Here is a 21,157-nt window from a genome sequence, read left to right as displayed (position 1 = left end):
GGTCCCGCTTTAAAGTGAACGCGGAGGGGGAAAACTTTATTAAACCGCGCAAATGAAATAAAAGTAACATCGTCTCGCCTCCAAAGAAGATAACAAGGTCCCGCGACTCGGATTCAGGAAGCGGCGGAGACACGACAAAGGCCCTCGCGGCGTTTAGCGGGGCGCTTAACAATGGGCCCGTGACTCCGGGCCGACCCGCGCGATGGAGCAGTCTAAACAACGGGCCACGTGTCAACAAACACAGGCCGGGCTTTACGACAAGCTTCTTTTCATGCTTTCTTCCTCTCAAAGGACGGACGACAAACATCAGATATGCTCTGAGACGACTGCATATGTATCACACCGGGACATCTAATCTCATTGTTTATGATATCGGACACGTATATGGACTGTAAAAAGTCAACAAAACATGTTTCTAGAATAACTGGCAATAGAATTGCTTTAAATCTAAGGGAAAATGTATTTGTCATGATATTATGACACACTTATGCTAACTACCATAACACATACACAAATTAATATAAATACAGAGACCCTAAGTGGGTTTTTTAAGGATTTTTTTTTTGTACATTATCTTTCTTAAAAAAAGATCTTAAAAAAATGAAGACCTAAATATAAGATATTAGTATTATTGCTAGAATATACACTTTATTAAAAAAAAATTTGCTAAAAATATTTTTTTATTGAAAAAAAAACAAAAAACAAAACTAAAACTAAACATAAGCAAAAAAATATTTTGTTAGAAAAAAACCCTACATTTTACTTAAATTTTTATTGCTGATCATTTACTTTTACACCGATGTAAATTTTTTGCTTTTTGGTCAGAATGTATACTTTTTGGGGGTCAAATGATTTTAAATCATAAAATATGGAAACATTTTGTTGATAAAATATGTTATCTTTCTCAAACAAAAACACAATACAACTAAAAATGTAAAATCCTTTGATTAAAAAATAAAAAATACTATTGAAAAAAGAAATGCTAGAAAATGTAAAATTAATAAATATTTTAAAAATTAAAATATTAACTACTCATTTCTATTATTTATTATTTTTATACATTTATTAATAATTCATTATTTATTAATTTAGCATTAATTAAAAGGTAATACATATTTTTATACATTTATTTTTACTTTTATTTCTTCTTGTTTAATCTTATGATTTTTTATTTCAACCTTTTCCATTTTTTAGCTATATTTTTTCGGAATTTTTTACTTTGAGTATTATTATTATTATATATTTTTTAACCAATACTATATTTATGCCTTATATTTTCCGCACTATAAGGCACTTTCAATGAATGGCCTTTTAAAAACGGGTGTGCACCAGATTGTTTTTAGTGCGCACCAGAAAGTATCTGCTAAACATGAAAATTATATAGCATTTAAGCTAGCTGACTTTTGCGATGCAAGTTAGCCAAATTGTTGTAAACATTAGCATTATATAGCATTTAAGCTAGCGGACTTTTGCTATTCAAGTTCGCCAATTGTTGTAAACATTAGCATAATATAGGATTTAAGATAGCAGAATTTTGCTATGCAAGTTAGCCAATAGCGTACCGTACGAACGTTATTTTTATACTAAGTTGCCATCTTAACCCAGAAGTGGGTCAAAATAGACACGCCCTCGCATACAACTCATGTTATTACTCCTTTTTTCTGCCAGTAATCTTTCAAAAAACAACATGCCGAGTTAACACTGTTGCTATGGAACTTGTAGAAACGACTCAAGACATTACGACATATGAATGATGTTTTCTTAATACGTTTCCCGAAGCCAAAAACTTGGAGGAAATAATGTGAAGAATGGATCAACTTGCGCGGACCTCCAAAAGGTGAAGCCATTCACCTTTATATGCAGTAAACATGTTGGGGGGCATGGTCCTACATAGGACAAGGAGGTAAGCCATTTTGATATTTTTACTTATTTTTTTAGCGTGGCGTTTTGCCATGCTGCTTCTGTTTGACAATGAATGACCTGAAAAAATTAAAATGGAATCTGACTGCCACTGTTGTTCCTTTTTCTGTGGTAAAAAAAACAACTTTAGTAAGGGGGAAGTGTAAATAAATTATAGAATTAAGATTTTTTTATTAATGAAAAAATTAAAAGTGTTTGTTGGCTGTCACTGAGTAGTATTTGCGATCGCTACACAAAAATAGCAATATAAATTACCTCCAAGGACGGTCAGAGACGTAAGATAACCAGAAGATATAATATATAAGAAAGACAGGGCATATGCTGGTAAAGGATATATTGTTGAAACAGGAGGATGTCATTGTCAGTGGCGTAAGGCAATGCACACAAGAAAAAGCTGTTAATAAAAAAGCTACCTCTGGATTGGGTTGACTCTTTTTCAGCCCTTGACACTCAAGCCATCTCTTTAACTGAACAATTGTATGTTCTTCCACATCTTTACCAGTGAATTTGGCACCAGGGACATAATTTTCGGACAGAATTGGTAGGTTTAGCTCAGTAAACATCTCGTTCGTACACTATTGCCATGCATTTACTATTAGGGACAAACGGGATGTTGTCCCGCCAAGCAACAATTGCTAACGTACTGAATATTAATGAGCAAAATTGACGTGTTGCTTGCGGTACGCCGTTGTTGTAAACATTAGCATAATTTAGCATTTAAGCCAGCGGACGTTTGCTATGCAAGTTAGCCAACTGTTGTAAACATAAGCATTATATTGCATTTTGCTAGCGGATGTTTGCTATGCAAGTTAGCCAATTGTTGTAATCATTAGCATTATATGGCATTTAAGCTAGCAGACTTTAGCTATGCAATTTAGCCAATTGCAACAATGCAACTAATGGCTAATTTGCATATCAAAAGTCCGCTAGCTTAAATGTGATATAATGCTAATGTGTACCAGGTAGTTTCTGGTGCGCACCAGATTGCTTAAATTTATTTTATTTCTGTTTCTGTTTATTCAAGTAATTTTTTTTCTCAGATACTTGTACTTCTACTGTAATTTCATACTCGATTAGTTATACATCAGTCGATTAATCGTGGCAGCCTACTTACGTAGTTAAATCATTGTCTGCCATTGACGGACATTGACGTCCAATCCATTTGAAGTGGGAAGGATGGAAGTTCATTCGCTCATTTGTTCATTTACTGCCACTCTCCCACTTCAAATGGATTGGACATCAACTTGTGATTAACACATTGATAAAAGGAAAACTTTTATCAATTTTACCACCGTCCACTCAAAACAGACACTAAGCAAAACGTGCAGATTTTTTTTTCTCTCTCTCACTAACCTCAATTCAGCTCTGCGGGATCTGCATAAATTGACTGCAGGATCCCAGGCATTATGCATACGACTTTAAGGGCTGTCACCGAGAATCAAGCCAAGCGTCCGTCCCGCCGCGGCTCGGCGCTGCTAATTATTGGATCAGAGATAGAGTGGCTTCTTAGTGCTTTGAAAGCCAACTGTGGCCAAAGAAGAAGAAGGGAGGGATGAAGAAGAAGAAAAAGAGAATAGCAGTCCAATTTGGGGAGCTACTGGGTCATGAATCGATCGACAGGGTGAAAACCTTTGTGGAGTATTTGACGCAAGAGCAGATTAGTCACAAGTGAGCGGATTTTGGGGTGGAATAACAGGATGCTGGCACTGAGGGAAATAGCCAGCCAGACATTTTTTAAGGCGCTCGTCCTCTCATTTGGATCAGATGGAGACCAAAGTGTTTGCATTTGGTGAAAATGCCAAGAAAATCAATGTAAAAAAATATATTCATTTGTTCAAAATGGACACAAAATATTCAGAAAATATTTTGTGTTTAGGGTTGTTCCGATCATGTTTTTTTGCTCCTGATCCGATCCCGATCGTTTTAGTTTGAGTATCTGCCGATCCCGATATTTCTCGATCCGATTGCTTTTTTTTTTGTTCCTGATACAATTCCAATCATTCCCGATAATTTTTCCCAATCATATACATTTTGGCAATGCATTAAGAAAAAAATGAATAAAACTCGGACGAATATATACATTCAACATACAGTACATATGTACTGTATTTGTTTATTATGACAATAAATCCTCAAGATGGCATTTACATTATTAACATTCTTTCTGTGAGAGGGATCCACGGATAGAAAGACTTGTAATTCTTAAAGGATAAATGTGACTTTGTATATTGTGACTAAATATTGCCATCTAGTGTACTTGTTGAGCTTTCAGTAAATGATACTGTAGCCATTTAACTGTTGTGCAACCATGACTGTGCGAAGTGACACCAATTGATATATCTTCTCTGCGTTGGGAAATAACATAGAGTGTTAAGAAAAAGATACTACCTTTCTTCCCCACATTGCTTTCCACGATATTTTTAATTGTTGAGAGGGGGATTTTAAGGCTTTAGCCAATTAAATATAGGCTCCAAAGTCTGCCTAAATTCCCTCTACTCATTTTACACTGCCTTTTAGTTCTATATATACCGTATTTTTCGGACTATAAGTCGCAGTTTTTTTCATAGTTTGGCTGGGGGTGCGACTTATACTCAGGAGCGACTTATGTGTGAAATTATTAACACATTTTTATATCATTTCACATGTTAATCTGGTGTTTTGGAGTGACACTGATGGTTTGCTAAACTTGTTAACATGTTCTTGATGCTATAGTTATCTGAGTAACTCTTAATAGCTATGTTACGTTAACATACTGGCCACGTTCACATTTTGTTGTTCATGCATCATGTAACATTATCATACTGTACACTTATTCAGCGTGTTGTTCTATATTGTATTTTAATTTCAAATTGCCTTTCAAGATGAAATATCTGTTCTATGTGCTGGATTTGATCAAGTAAATTTCCCCCAAAAATGCGACTTATACTCCAGTGCGATTTATATATGTTTTTTTCCTCTTCATTGGGCATTTTATGGCTGGTGCGACTTATACTCAGGTGCGACTTATAGTCCGAAAAATACGGTAGGTAAAACGGCGCCTTTATAGATTGAACTCGACAATGCGTGAGTGGGTCGTGCAGCGCATGCGTTGATTGCATTAAATATTTTAATGTAATTAATTTTTAAAAAATTAATTACCGCCGTTAACGCGATAAATTTGACAGTCCTACTTTAAGCCAAAACTAAAGACTCTGGATGAGTGTAAGACATTTTGTCTGTAACCTGAAATGCAATTAGAAAACGATTTAATTAAAAAGTATATATATATTAAAAAAAGGATTCCGATACTTTGAAAATGACGTGATCGGACCCGATCGATCGGCATCTTTAGTTGTGTTATATATTTTTCATAGGAAAAGTCATTTTTGCTAATAAAACGTATATTTTGTTATGAAATGTACCCCCCCCCCCCCCCCCCCCCTCAATTTTTTTTTTGTCTAAGTTGTTGAAAAATGTCTGCAAAATCTTTATGAGTGTGTTTTGGGTATGTCTTTTTTTTTTTTTTTTTTTTTTTTTTGTAATGGACCAATATAAAGATATTCATTTCAATTATTTATTTGATTAGGACAACGCAAATTAATATATCAGAGGTATTGTTTATGTAGGAAATGTAAAATACAAATAAAACATGTTTGTTGATGAAATTTACACTTTAAAAAAAAATACACATTTTTGGTAGGGAAAGTAAACCATTTTTGCTAATAAAATGTATACTTTTCTTATCAAATGTAAAATATTTTTCAAAAAATATCTGAATTGGTATTAATTGTTATAAAATTTTCAATTAATTTTTTTGGGTTGCGAGTTCAACAATCTATTTTCTTTCTTTGATAAAAATTTAAAACAGATATGATGAAAATATTATAGGGTTTTTATGAATTTGAAAATGACCTGTACATATATAAATACATATTTTATTTATTTGATTAGGACAATGTAGGTTAATCAAATACTTAAATAAAAAATATTTTTCAACTTTTTTGCTAATAATATAAGAGCTGAGTAGAGTAGCAAAAATTTTTTTTACTCAAGTAACAGCATTACTTCAAAATAAAATTACTCAAAGTAAGTCATCCAAAAAAAAGTGCTCAAGTACAAGTAAAAAAGTAGTGAAAAGAATACTCAAGTAATGGGTAACGTGAGTAACTGCTTATTTTTGTTCGATTTTGTTTAAACAACAGTATGTTTTTTCTTTTTTTTTTTTTTTAATGAACTGTTGTTATAATGCTACTGTACAGTAACCCATTACATAACCACATTAAGCCAAAGAAATACAAAAAAAAAAAAAAAAAAAATTGAATTCCGGCGAGAGAAGAAAAAAAAAGAAAGAAATGAAGCATTATTCATCCAAAGAGCATGAGTGCCTTCTAGTGCCTTCATCGCTGGCAAAAAAAAAAAAAGTAATACATAGAATAAAAAGAAAAAAATGTAACGACTCTTGTGTAGTCCAATGTAACGGAGTAAGAGTGGTGTTTTTTTCTTCACAAATCCACTCAAGTAAAAGTATAAAGTATGACTTACAAAAACTACTCTCTGCAGTACATTTTTCTCAAAAAGTTACTCAAATAAATGTAACTGAGTACATGTAACGCATTACTACCCACCTCTGTATGTATGTATGTGTGTGTAAACCCCTAGGGGTCACTTCCTGTTGATTTTGAGACATCGCTGACTTCCTGTGGATATCGTGTCACTTCCTGTTGATTTCAGGGTCAAATTTTGTTCATATAGGGTCAATTCCTGTTCATATCGGGTCCTTTGGTTTGGAAATCAATAGGACTGAATGGAGGTTTTTGTGCTATTGAAATGAATTGCAAATAGGGCCATTGGAAATCAATGGGAAATTTTGGCCATTTAAAACAAATGGCTATGTTTTTGGCAAATTTTGGTCAAGCTGTACGTTTTTAGCAAAAACTGTCAAGATGTTTTGTGCCCCTTAGCGTCCTCAGTTTTTTGGTGCATGTATTATGTGATTTGGGAAAAAAATTGTACGACAAGTAGATTTTTAAAATGTCACTTTTTTTCAATGTTTTTCATGTTTTTCGGCGGTCATTTTTTGGGTGTCAAATGAAAAAGAGCCCGCATCCTATGAGAATTCCGGTCGTTTTTGTTGTACAAAATGTGTTGGTGGGTCAAACGCCATTGAAAAAAAAAGGGAATATTATACAGTATACGGTAGCTTTTGCATTACATGCAAAGTTACCACCAATAATTGTATTATGTATAAATTAAATGTATTTTCTAAATGTACACGTTTATCATGAAACCACAATTCTTTTGGATTTAATGAGAAAATTCATAGTCACAACTTGAAACGGGACTGTGAAACAAATATGCTAACCCTCTAGCGCACCTTGCTTTCAGAAGCAAGACATCGAGTTAAAAAAACAACAAAAAAACGTTGAAAACAAGCTAACAAACCGCAGCTTGCCAAACAATGCTCCTTTTTGAGCTCAGGTGACGCTTTTTGACACTCTCAATCAATACATCTCGCCTTTTGTTGTGTCTGTACAACAGACAGCGTGAAATCTTATTAAGGCAAAGCAGCTCATTTAAAAAAAAAAAAAAAAGAAAAAACCCGAATGTCTGCTTGACAAAAGAGACGCGACACATGGAGACCATATGGAGTAACGGTGACGTGATAAACTCCCAAAAAATAAATCACTCTGGATTGATTCTCTTACAGAAAAATAGATGAAGAAACACATGTTTTCTTATTTTAAATCCACTGTTTCTGCTCCAAGACACAAACATTTTAATGGACACAATGACTATGGCATGGACCTTTTTTAGGATTAGTCTGTTTAGCTTCTTTTTTTGGGGGGGGGGAAGATTTTCAATACTAGATGACACGTTGGAGTATTAGGGCCAAAGTAAGAAAAAAAAATTGGACTACGACATTAATGTCGTACTGTAAGTGCAAGAATAAAGTTGTTCTTTTAGTACAAGGGGAAAAAAAGTCATACTATTTGTACGAGAGGGGGAAAAAAAATACTATTAGTACAAGATGAAAGTCGTGTTGTTATGTACGGCTAATGTAGCTATGTACTTTATGTAAGTTAGCTTACCTTAGTTGGGAGCTTCAATGAAGTATTAGCATAAGTCCTTCCATTGATTTTAATTCGATGTAGATGAGCCCAAAGATGTAGGATTTTCTTATTTATAAAACAGTTTCTAAAATATAGGCTAACGAAATGCACATTCAAATTCACTATTATGTTACATTCTTAAAACTATGTATAAGTTAGCTTACCTGAGCTGGGAGCGACAATGAAGTACTAGTATAAATCCTTCCATTGATTTTGAATGACCTGTGTAGAATACGTAATAGTATCCCAGAGAGCAGACCAACGTTGAATAAATGTTGACATTGAAATTTTCAAAAACAAACAATGTTGAATCAATATCGCAAATGCAAATAACACCTGACAGTGGCGTTGAAACAATGTTGTTCTATGATATGTCAGGCGATGGTTGGGTTAACATTGTTTTATAATTGATGAACTAATGTTGACAATTAGCTGATTTATGATTGACCGGGAAATATGATTGAAAAGTTATCAAATTATGGATGAACGGGAGTTATGGTAGAAAAACTCCATACATCGCCATCTACCTACTGGTGACGCTGCACCAGGAGCAATGTGGGGTTCAGTATCTTGCTCAAGGATACTTAGGCGAGTAGAGATGCCCCGATCTCGATTGATGGGGTCCGATCACGTCATTTTCAAAGTATCGGAATCGGCAAAAAAATATCGGACATGCCTTTTTTTAATACATATATATATTTTTTAATTAAATCGTTTTTCTAATTGTATTTAACGTTACAGACAAAATGTCTAACACTCATCCAGAGTAGTTTTGGCTTATAGTAGGGCTATCAAATTGCGTTAACGGCAGTAGTTAATTTTCTAAAATTAATCACGTTAAATATTTAACGCATGCGCTGCACGACCCACTCACGCATTGTCGCGCTCAATCTATAATGACACTGTTTTACCTATAGATAGCACTAAAAGGCAGCATATAATGAGTAGAGAGAATTTTGACAGCCTTTGGAGCCTTTTATTATGTGGCTAAAGCCTAACAATACCTCTCTCAGCAATTAAAAAGGAAGAAGAAAGGTAGTAGTTGATCATTTTCTTAACACCCTATGCTCTTTCCCAACACAGAGAAGATATATCAATTGGTGCCCCTATGCACAGTCATGGTGGCACTTCCCATCATGCATTTGGGCAGAAGTTAAATGGCTGCAATATTTAGTCACAATATACAAAGTCACATTTATCCTTTAAGAATTACAAGTCTTCCTATCCATGGATCCCTCTCACAGAAAGAATGTTAATAATGTAAATGCCATCTTGAGGATTTATTGTCATAATAAACAAATACAGTACTTATGTACTGTATGTTGAATGTATATATTCGTCCGAGTTTTATTCATTTTTATCTTAATGCATTGCCAAAATGTATATGATCGGGAAAACTTATCGGGAATGATTGGAATTGAATCGGGAGCAAAAAAAAGCAATCGGATCGGGAAATATCGGGATCGGCAGATACTCAAACTAAAACGATCGGGATCGGACGGGAGCAAAAAAACATGATCGGAACAACCCTATTCCCAAAATTATAAGAAGCGGTGCATTTGCTGTGAATGGCATTCAAGAGCAGACCTACTTAGCTATGTTATCTATGTTAGCTAAGTAGAACTTACTTCAGACAAACTTAATTCTTTTTCCAACTAAAGTGCTAAAATTGCTAGATATTATACAAGCAAGTCTAGTCTAAATGAATGTATTGAACACCAAGACAGTGCGGTCATTTTTCCATCGAACCTCGCTAGCAAGCTCCTTCCCACATTTAGCCTTAATTTGGCTTGAGATTGGTTGAGAAACTCACTTCACCACAAAATACTGAAGTATGTTAAACTAGGGTGACCAAATGTCCTCTTTTTAGATCCTATTTTTACCGTCCGGCTGGGTTTTAGAAATTCATGACAATGTCAAGTTTTTATGATTTTTCACGGGACCAATTTGAAGAAATTCCTCCCTCCGCTAGGGGGGAGCACTTGCCTGCGTTGAGGTGGCTCCTACTAGTAGGAGCAGGAGAAGGAGTACTTCTTCCTCTTGTTTTTTGTTGGCTGTTTACCCGTTGTATCATGGGGCATTACTGCCATCTACTGGGTTGACTGTTTGGTGAGAGATCAGGCAGTTACAGATAGGGTTGTTTCGATCATGTTTTTTTGCTCCCAATCCGATCCCGATCGTTTTAGTTTGAGTATCTGCTGATCTTGATATTTCCCGATCCGATTGCTTTTTTTTTGTGCTCCCGATTCAATTCCAATTATTCCCGATAATTTTTCCCGATCATATACATTTTGGCAATGCATTAAGAAAAAAATGGATAAAACTCTGACGAATATATGCATTCAACATACAGTACATAAGTACTGCATTTGTTTATTATGACAATAAATCCTCAAGATGGCATTTACATTATTAACATTCTTTCTGTGAGAGGGATCCACGGATAGAAAGACTTGTTATTCTTAAAGGATAAATGTGACTTTGTAAATTGTGACTAAATATTGCCATCTAGTGGATTTGTTGAGCTTTCAGTAAATGATACTGTAGCCATTGAACTGTTCTGCCCAAATGCATGATCGAAAGTGCAACCATGACTGTGCGTAGTGACACCAATTGATATATCTTCTCTGCGTTGAGAAACAACATATGGTGTTAAGAAAAAGATCAACTACTACATTTCGTCCCCATATTGCTTTCCACGATATTATTAATTCTCCAGAGGGGGATTTTAAGGCTTTAGCCAATTAAATATAGGCTCCAAAGACTGCCAAAATTGACTCTACTCATTTTACACTGCCTTTTAGCTCTATATATAGGTAAAACGGCGCCTTTATAGACTGACATTTTGTCTGTAACGTGAAATACAATTAGTAAACGATTTAATTAAAAAATAAATAAATAAAAAACAAAATTTTAAAAAGACATGTCCGATATTTTTTTGCCGATTCCGATACTTTGAAATCGGACCATCTATAGTTACAGAATACAATAAGGACTAGTTCTAAGCGACGTTTATAGTGCTCCATACACCTTTCTGTAAGTTTATCTCCTGTTAATGTCGATCATGTGTCTTCTGTTGTATATTGGGTTATATGTGTACTCAGAGATGCAGTATAGTATGTTCTATTAGTCTTGTATTAATTGCTCTGCGTTTGTGTATTTAGTTGAATGTTATATTCTAAGTAGCTATGCTTCTTTTTCAGGGTTTCGTCATCAAAGAGGAAATTCCAAATTGACACGGAGAAGTATTTCTTCACAATTAGCGAGCATTGAAATTGACACGCTGCACAAAATGCTACGGTACTGCTGCCTGTGACGTATTCCAAGAGCGACTGCCCAGTTGATAAGTTTTTTACGATTAATACGTATATAATGGCAACTGTTGACTTCTATTTTGTACTACGACTTTAATCTCGTACAATTAATACAACTTTATTTTTTCTCGTACTGGCAGTACGACTTTATTCTCGTACTAATAGTACAACTCACATAGTCCTATTTTTTCCCTCTTTCTTTGGCCCTTATACTTGTAAGATGACCTAGTAATAGGAAAAGAGGGGAGGCGAGATGTCTCTTACCATTTTCTCAGATGTACGCCGTTTTCATTCTCTGGCCCGTACCTGCAGAAAACGGCATCTTTTAAAAAAACAACGTGGAGGATTTGGAGCTAATTTCTGCCTGTTCGGTTGCAACATAACGAGAAGATACATCCTCGAAAGTCGAAAACTGGTAGAGCTTGGAATTCAAGCTCAAATTTGGATACAATTTGACTTTTTGTTGGGATGCAAGTACAGAAAGACACCAAAAATTTCGTTCGAAGACCTCGATTTAGTGTACCTGGGAATAATGTGTGCATGTGTTGTGGTTGTGACGAAAAGGGGAAATGGATATTGATAATACATATTGACGGCAAAAGACAGACAAAAAGCAACCTAAAAGTATCCCCAGCCCCTAGCTGCTTTGATTGCTATCTGTCGAGATGAACAACTTCACATTTAATGAGGACAGAACAAGTCATGTAAATAAAGTACAGTTAAAAAATAAGATACTGGTGAGGTACAATTAGGTACTTTTTTGTGCGACTAAAAAAATAAAAAGATGAGAGACAAAATGGCGGACGAGACTCCGGTGTCATAAAGTCGAGTAGGGGCCAATTTACATGGGGACTCTGCGACACAGAGACGCAATGACTGAGTAGCGGAATGGCCTCGCGTGCATATGGTGTTGGCGAAGACGAAAAATTCTGAATCCTGCCTCCAAAGTGGAAGAATCCGATTGCGGTGGATTGAGGGGGGCTTGCTCCGCATGCATATCAAAGGCTCCCGCAGCGTGAGACTGCGCCGATAACGTCAGCACTCATACACGTCACATTGATTGGGCCAGAGGTTGCGCTAGACTTTTTCGTTGTCTGTCATTTTGACTGACAGGGTCATAAAAATCCGGTCATAATCTATTTTTACCCGTGACTTAAATTTTTAAAATGACTATATCTTGATGCAGTCACTATATGTATATACACAATAATACAGTAATACTTTATGATATAAAGTAACTAACATTAGTGCAGTCATGTATTACAGTAAGCAGGCCAGTGCTGTGTTTCCATATATATTTTTATTATATGATGTATATACAGGATATATATATATATATATATATTCCCCCCCCAAGAGGGACCTTCCATGATCCTAATACATTTAATAATAATAAAATATTATATAATTCCATTATATAATAATTGCAAAAGTATTCGGCCCCCTTGAACCTTGCAACCTTTCGCCACATTTCAGGCTTCAAACATAAAGATATAAAATTTTAATTTTTTTGTCAAGAATCAACAACAATTAAGACACAATCGTGAAGTGGAACAAAATTTATTGGATAATTTAAACTTTTTTAACAAATAAAAAACTGAAAAGTGGGGCGTGCAATATTATTCGGCCCCCTTGCGTTAATACTTTGTAGCGCCACCTTTTGCTCCAATTACAGCTGCAAGTCGCTTGGGGTATGTTTCTATCAGTTTTGCACATCGAGAGACTGACATTCTTGCCCATTCTTCCTTGCAAAACAGCTCGAGCTCAGTGAGGTTGGATGGAGAGTGTTTGTGAACAGCAGTCTTCAGCTCTTTCCGCAGATTCTCGATTGGATTCAGGTCTGGAGTTTGACTTGGCCATTCTAACACCTGGATACGTTTATTTTTGAACCATTCCATTGTAGATTTGGCTTTATGTTTTGGATCATTGTCCTGTTGGAAGATAATTGTCCGTCCCAGTCTCAGGACTTGTGCAGATACCAACTGGTTTTCTTCCAGAATGTTCCTGTATTTGGCTGCATCCATCTTCCCGTCAATTTTAACCATCTTCCCTGTCCCTGCTGAAGAAAAGCAGGCCCAAACCATGATGGTGCCACCACCATGTTTGACAGTGGGGATGGTGTGTTCAGGGTGATGAGCTGTGTTGCTTTTACGCCAAACATATCGTTTTGCATTGTGGCCAAAAAGTTCAATTTTGGTTTCATCTGACCAGAGCACCTTCTTCCACATGTTTGGTGTGTCTCCCAGGTGGCTTGTGGCAAACTTTAAACGAGACTTTTTATGGATATCTTTGAGAAATGGCTTTCTTCTTTCCACTCTTCCATAAAGGCCAGATTTGTGCAGTGTACGACTGATTGTTGTCCTATGGACAGACTCTCCCACCTCAGCTGTAGATCTCTGCAGTTCATCCAGAGTGATCATGGGCCTCTTGGCTGCATCTCTGATCAGTTTTCTGCTTGTTTAGAAGAAAGTTTGGAAGGACGGCCGGGTCTTGGTAGATTTGCAGTGGTCTGATCCTCCTTCCATTTCAATATGATGGCTTGCACAGTGCCCCTTGAGATGTTTAAAGCTTGGGAAATCTTTTTGTATCCAAATCCGGCTTTAAACTTCTCCACAACAGTATCTCGGACCTGCCTGGTGCGTTCCTTGGTTTTCATAATGCTCTCTGCACTTTAAACAGAACCCTAAGACTATCACTGAGCAGGTGCATTTATACGGAGACTTGATTACACACAGGTGGATTCTATTTATCATCATCGGTCATTTAGGACAACATTGGATCATTCAGAGATCCTCACTGAACTTCTGGAGTGAGTTTGCTGCACTGAAAGTAAAGGGGCCGAATAATATTGCACGCCCCACTTTTCAGTTTTTTATTTGTTAAAAAAGTTTAAATTATCCAATAAATGTTGTTCCACTTCACGATTGTGTCCCACTTGTTGTTGATTCTTGACAAAAAAAATTAAATTTCATATCTTTATGTTTGAAGCCTGAAATGTGGCGAAAGGTTGCAAGATTCAAGGGGGCCGAATACTTTTGCAAGGCACTGTATATATATATATATATATATATATATATATATATATATATATATATATATATATATATATATATATATTTATTTATTTATTTATTTATTATTATTATTAAATAAAATTGCACGTTGATACGACGCACTTAAAGGAAACTTCAATTTTTAAAAAAAATCGTTAGAAAGTTATATGGACTTACAATCCGCTAGCTTGTTGTTTCCTGTTGTCTTCCAAAATACACCTGGGTGACGGCGCGTCAAGTGTTCGTTCATAGCCGACGTGCTACCGTGGTATGCGAGCTCAGCTTAGCAAAAAGAGTACACACAGTGGTGGCACCCTCCATATTTTCCTTGAAATAATTTCAGGCTCTGGCTAGTCTGGTCCGCTTTTTTGGCTTTTTGCCGCTTTCACCGTGTTACCAATTCTGCTCTTCTTGGTAATTGGCGGCGTTTTCAACTGCTCGCCCCGGTGAGGAGTGAACCGGCGATTCACTTGATTCGTTGTCATCCTTCATCCTCCACTGCATCACTCCCTCTTTTTTCACCTCTTTTATCAACACCATCGTCGTTTTGGGGCTTTTTGAAGAAACTTCGGACACTCAGTTGCCTTGACATTTCGAGTAAGGGCAACGACGTCATGCATCAAGAGAGACAATAGCTAATTAATATGCTTACTCGCCTCCCTGTGGTCTGGGGTGTAAATTGCAACCTGTCAAAATGACAGATGGAGTTCAGTTTTTTCCGTCACCGTTTTAAGAAACCGGTCAACGACGGAAAATATTAGGTTAACGCGACCCCTGCATTGGGCGTGCGCAGTGGTGCTACTAAACATTAAAAACAGCTAATATGGCGGAATGTCGGCTTTAATTTACTGTTTTAATAATATTTTTAAATTAAATATGTTGAATGTTTCCATTTTTGTGCCATTTGGAACAAAAGAAAAATGCCATTGCTTCGAGTGGGCGGGCATATTTTTTTCCGGGTTGATGAGCTTGGTGGGGTCAAAGTGCATCATTCGCTGTCACCTTGTAAATCTGCACTGCCCCCTACGGTTTGGCATGAATACTACATTGTTTTCATGCGGAATTGCGACATTGTTCGAATGGAGACGGGCCCATATAGATGCAAATTTGAAATTGTTCGTATTCTCGGAGAGTCTCCATGTGAACGGCCCCTAAGTCGTAACCGGGGACTGCTTGTAATGAAAAAATTGCCCTAAAAATGCAATGTATAGTCCAGCTGCAATTTATATGTTTTTTTGTAAATTTTGTGCATTCTTTGGCTGGTTTGACTCATATTGAGATGCGAGTTATATTCTGAAAAATACGATAATCAAGAAATGATGAAAGACCATGCTACAAAAAGGTGTCCTTTATTATTATATTGATTAAAATCAACTTTCTAAATGAAATAAAATGACTAAAAATTATACAAAAAAAACGTAAAACAATAAAATACCCTAAAATCAAAAGTACTTTGAATGAGTAAAAGTTTCGACTTTGGAGGTTGCACTTTTACCTGGAAACGCAACTCGTTCACTACAATTTACGGCTATAGCAGTGAAATAACCATGTTAGCTGGGAAACAATCAAACAAGCTGATCGTCGCCTCGAAAACGTCCAGACTAATCCCAAAGGTGGTGGTGACGCCGACGAGATGAAAACGAAATGTGAGAAGGGCGAGCACTCACCGGTGGCCGACTCCTGGATCTTCTCCCGCTTCCGCTTCTTCTTCTTCCCCTAAAAATATACAGAGGAACGCATAAAGTGTGGCTCCAGCACTCACGCTCACTAGACCACTCTGATCGGCTGCCGCTGGCCGCCGCTGACTGTCATGTTCACTCATCCCCTGCCGGACATCCCGCCGGCATGCACTCCAGTAAGCCCCACCACGCCGTCAACAAAACAGCCCAGCTGAGAGGCAATATGACTGTTTGAATTGGACGTCCATAGCCGTCAATGGTGCGGAAACATGATCATTCACTACCAGGATAACAGCCTGTTTTGATTCAAAACAAACGTAATTCGTCTGCTTATTTGGAAAAAGTATACAGTAGGTATTTTTATGAGATTTCGTCGACAAAGACGAACACATTCTTGCTAGGTTCTGAAGGGAAAAGGTACCGTTCTCGCACACACCATATAATTGTTTGCATTAGTATAACACATTAATTTAACTATAGTTTAGGCAGACTCCACTCAGTGGCCTTGAACACAGTAAAGTGAATCACCTTATCGGCGCTCATGAGGGGGTAAAAGGAAAAATCGTACTGTAGGCACCGTCTAACTGTTTGCATTACTCGAACACACGTAATATAATCAATCAGGGAATAGTATCATTTCTCATATTCACTGTAGGACTGCACTACTCTAACACACCTAATGTAAAATAAATAGCACAACATAGTTTAAAGAAACAGAATAGATACACAACGCCATCTTATCACAGAAGCCCAAAACGTGTGTGCCACGAGCAAGATTGACGCACCAACTCTGGCAATCAGTCCTCCCGACAAACGAACAAGGACAAAGACCAGCGCGCTTTGTCCTAAAACAAGTAGTGCCAGACCAGATAACAAAGTTGATAGCAGGCGCTTGTGATGTCAAGACCAGCGTCGGTCGCTGTGGCAACCACATCCCATCCACGCACGAACCTAAGCAGCCCGAAACCGGCCAGAGAGGGATGATACCAAAGCAACGCCTGGACGCACCTTCGGCCGGCCCACGGACATAAAAAACACCCGACACTGAGATAAGACAGATTTTGCTGCTCGGAAACATGTAGCCTTGTTTTGGATCCAGAATTGTCCCTCTGTCGTCTGTTTTTGCCTTGTTTTTGACCATTGTTGACGAATAAATTGTCAACCTGCTTTTGGCGAGTCTTTTTCAAACTTTGGAACATGGAGTCAGTACAAAGGGTTAATATCAGAGGTGAACGCGCGAAGTTCCGCCTTCCCGGTTGGCGCGCGCGGAGGCAGCATCGGCAGAGCGGCACTTTGTTCAGCTGTCGCTGTTTCCGTGCGGCTTGGCTGGGGAGGCAAATTTCAACAGTTCATACTGCAGGTCTTATTGCAAAATTCTTTTTTTTGTCATATCCATTTTTTACGCGTGCCCGTTCAGACAGCCTTTGTCCATTGAGCCCGTTCAAGTTTTACTAATGTGCACTAATTTTTGTCTTCATTGTATTTTTTATGACTGCGGTCAAGCCCGCCTCCTGCAAAGTAAAAACCAAGTTCAAGCTAGGCGCTAAGGCTAATAAACAGCTACATCGTTGCCGTCTTGCGTGCCGCTCTCGCTCTTTGCTGACGTAATTGCTGCATGAATTCCAATTTGGGAGACTGACAGTTCAGACTGCCGCCAAATTCTGAAAACATGCCACCCAGATCGGATTTAAACCACATACGAAAGTGACCCAGATCGGATTTGAATTGGTCCGCTTATGTGCGACTTGTCACGTTCAAATCGTCAAGGTAATTCCTCACTCAAGTTGGAAAAACACGAAAAAAAATGGATTCTCTAAACACTAAAATATGACTAAGACTAATGAGCATTTTCGTCCAAAAGAATAAAAGGGACGCTAAAAACAACACTGGTCACCAGATATGATAATTTATGTCTAGTCAGCTTTTCCTTCTTCCTGGCCCATGTGGACTCATGTAGTCTATCTATTCTACTCTATGTTCTATGTTGCTTTTCTGTCCCTCCCATCATTTTGTTTTACCCTGAATAAAGAGAGTTGCCATTACAGCAGCTAACAACCTCCACAAAAGCTGCATCGGCTTACTGTGTGTTCTTTTGAGCCAAGCTAGGTGTACATAAACCTAGCTTCACATTTTCTTGGTCCTTCAAGCCGGGATGCAACATATCTGGACGACGCCAGCTAGCAAGAACTTCAAACAGTGGCGCGTCCAGAAATTTTTCATAGGGGTGGCCAGATGGGGCCACTTAAAATCTTGGGGTGGCCAAAACGAAAAGCCATAATTTTATGTTTTCATTATATTATTGCAGTAAAAAGGTCAGGGGAAAACTATCAAAAAGACTTAAGGACACGGCTACTGATATACGTTGGTATATTGTGTAATATTTGATGTTAGTAACGATTTAATGTGCATAGTCCATAACTGCCCAGTCAACATTTTGAGTTCCACAACCATTCTGTTTTATTGTGTTATGTGTATATGAGGCATAAGGTGTACATTTAACTAGGGCTGTCAAACGATTAAAATTTTTAATCGAGTTAATCACAGCTTAAAAATTGATTAATAGTAATTAATCGCAATTCAAACCATCTTTAAAATATGCCATATTTTTCTGTAAATTATTGTTGGAATGGAAAGATAAGACAAGACGGATATATACATTCAACATAAGTACTGTATTTGTTTATTATAACAAGAAATCCACAAGATGGCATTAACATTATTAACATTCTTTCTGTGAAAGGGATCCACGGATAGAAAGACTTGTAATTCTTAAAGGATAAATGTGAGTTTGTATATTGTGACTAAATATTGCCATTTAGTGTATTTGTTGAGCTTTCAGTAAATGATACTGTAGCGACTTAACTGTTCTGCCCAAATGCATGATGGGAAGTGGTGCAACAATGACTGTGTGTGGTGGTTGCAAATGCTATATCTTCTCTGCGTTGGGTACACTACAGGGTGTTTAGAAAAAGATCCACTCCTGTCATTCTTCCCCACGTCGCTTTCCACAATATTTAGAGTTGCTGTGGGAGAGATGACAAAGCTTTTGCCAATTAAAAGTACGGCCCCAATGAATGCTTGTATCTACTCCACTCACTTGACAATGCCTCTTATCTCTGTATATAAGTAAAACGGCGCCGTTGTAGGCTGTTTGCGGCAATGCGTGAGTGAGTCGTACCGCGAATGCGTTAATTGCGATAAATATTTTCACGTGATTAATTAAAAAAATTAATTACCGCCCGTTAACGCGATAAATTTGACAGCCCTACATTTAACAAAACAAAATAAATGCAGTCATTTGGGATGAAATGCATAACTGATGCTACAACAATCTAACGATATACTAGCAAGCGGGGTGGCCAGTGGGGTGGCCAACCAATTTATAGGGGTGGCCGTGGCCACCCCTGGCCACCCCCTGGTGGCGCCACTGACTTCAAATCTAACAACGTCCAATCTATTTTGCAAGGGAGGGGAGCATTAACGAATGTAAAAGCAGACAAGAAGGTGAGCCATGTGCGATCCCACAAAATCAATGGTTTTACAGGGCCAATGTACGGCGCCGGTACATTTGACACTCCTAAACTAAATAACTATAGATGGAGCTATACTAAATGTTCCCCTTTGACTTAACAGTTTTTCTATTGTAATATGAGAATACGCAACATCAAATCAGACAATTTGAAGGCAAACAACAGCTATTTGTGATTTATCTCCGATCAAAATCGTTTTACATTAATCAACATTGCACGTGAATCCAGTGGACTTCTATCCCCGTCAATGGCAGCGGATGCGTTCCAACGCGTGGCTCCCACGTCGGTGCGGCGGATTTGCGACCCCCCTCCAGGGAGATCATAGAGGGGGGTGCTGGAATAATACTCTAGATTCTCTCATCAAATATGAGCAGCACTTTTGCTTGGCTGCTAATCCACTTATTCAGAAGCTAATCTGCCAGCAGAGAGGAGACGTACACACGCAGTCCAAGAAAACTCCAAACTCATGACTGCTTTTAGTTTTTGCTTTTCCTTTTGAAGGATATAGTACCTTCTCTCGTAGGCACCATCTAACTGTTTGAATATAGGGCATTAAGGTACATGACACCTTCTTATCATGGAAGCCCAACGTGTGCGTCATGCAACTGACTCGCAATCAGTTCTCCCAGACAGTCCAGAACAAATGGCGGTAGAACAAATGGCGGGATGCTATGCCCAAAACAAGGAACACCGGAGAACGCTCGATATCCAACTCATAACACTACTGACAAGACTCCAAGAGCCCCTGTGACGCTGAGGTGGAAAAATCCACAACTCTCCTTGCCCGGACAACAGTAACTCCTGAATCATCCTGTCCAATCCACAAACAGACAATAATCCCAAACACACCCTTCTTCCTGCCCACAACCCGCCCCGTGAGAGCCTTCAAAAGACTGAATGTTTAACCAAGCGTTGTCATTTTTTCTCGGGAACCTTTTGTTGATGTGTGATATGTTGACCTTGGAACGAGTTTGCCTCCCCTCCTGAGTGTTTCTGTTTCGCCTTGCCGTTTTGATCGCTGTCGACCTGAATAAATTGTCAACTTGTTTTCGGTGAGCCTTCTTTAAACCTTTCAAAATGGAGTCAGTACAAAGGGTTAAGACTAGAGGCGTGCAAAATTTCCGTTTCTTAGATTATTCGCGATTCGGCCGTGGAAGATTCGAGAACGATTCACAAACATCCAAATTCCGATTATTGAATTATACAAGTTAAAGCGGAAATAAAACGCAGTCAGCGCGGTCTTCGGGACGCAATGAGGAACGGACCGAGAGTAAATATCATGTGCAGCTAATGCCGCTAGGTAAAAAAAAAAGAATAACACCTGACTGCGGCCGTCAGCCGCTACAAACAGCGCCCAGTTGGTAGTTGCTACAAACACAGCAACATACGGCTATGGTAGATATCACATATATCTAGACTAGATGTGAAATGACAGACTTTCCCGCGCTAGTAAACAGGCGCCATCTTAAAGCAGTAGACTTCTCTAGAGGCTCTGTTATAGAGAACCTAATTACTTTTTATCTAAAATACCCCTAAATCGGCAAAATTTTGACTTGAATCTATCTTGAAATG

The 21,157-nt window shown here is 37.8% G+C and overlaps 1 protein-coding gene across 4 annotated transcripts in view; it reads right to left on the bottom strand.

The window, feature by feature from the left end:
• The window catches only part of LOC130920725 (lymphoid enhancer-binding factor 1-like), a 175,195-nt gene that overhangs the window by 14,030 nt on the left and 140,008 nt on the right, over positions 1–21,157 (bottom strand). Inside the window, exons 9-10 of one of the 4 annotated variants that reach the window (XM_057844125.1) lie at positions 16,044–16,092; positions 11,588–11,629 (exon numbers count right to left, since the gene is read on the bottom strand). In XM_057844125.1, coding sequence (XP_057700108.1) covers positions 11,595–11,629; positions 16,044–16,092 — 84 coding nt within the window. In that variant the 3' untranslated portion in view covers positions 11,588–11,594. The remainder of the gene's footprint in view (positions 1–11,587; positions 11,630–16,043; positions 16,093–21,157) is intronic. The other 3 variants (XM_057844126.1, XM_057844123.1, XM_057844124.1) reach the window with 3 other exon arrangements.

The sequence above is a fragment of the Corythoichthys intestinalis genome, chromosome 8 (genome assembly GCF_030265065.1).
Source record: "Corythoichthys intestinalis isolate RoL2023-P3 chromosome 8, ASM3026506v1, whole genome shotgun sequence".
In the NCBI taxonomy this organism is placed as follows: domain Eukaryota; kingdom Metazoa; phylum Chordata; class Actinopteri; order Syngnathiformes; family Syngnathidae; genus Corythoichthys; species Corythoichthys intestinalis.
Note: the sequence above shows the minus strand (reverse complement) of the source record. Positions and strands in the feature narration are given on the sequence as shown.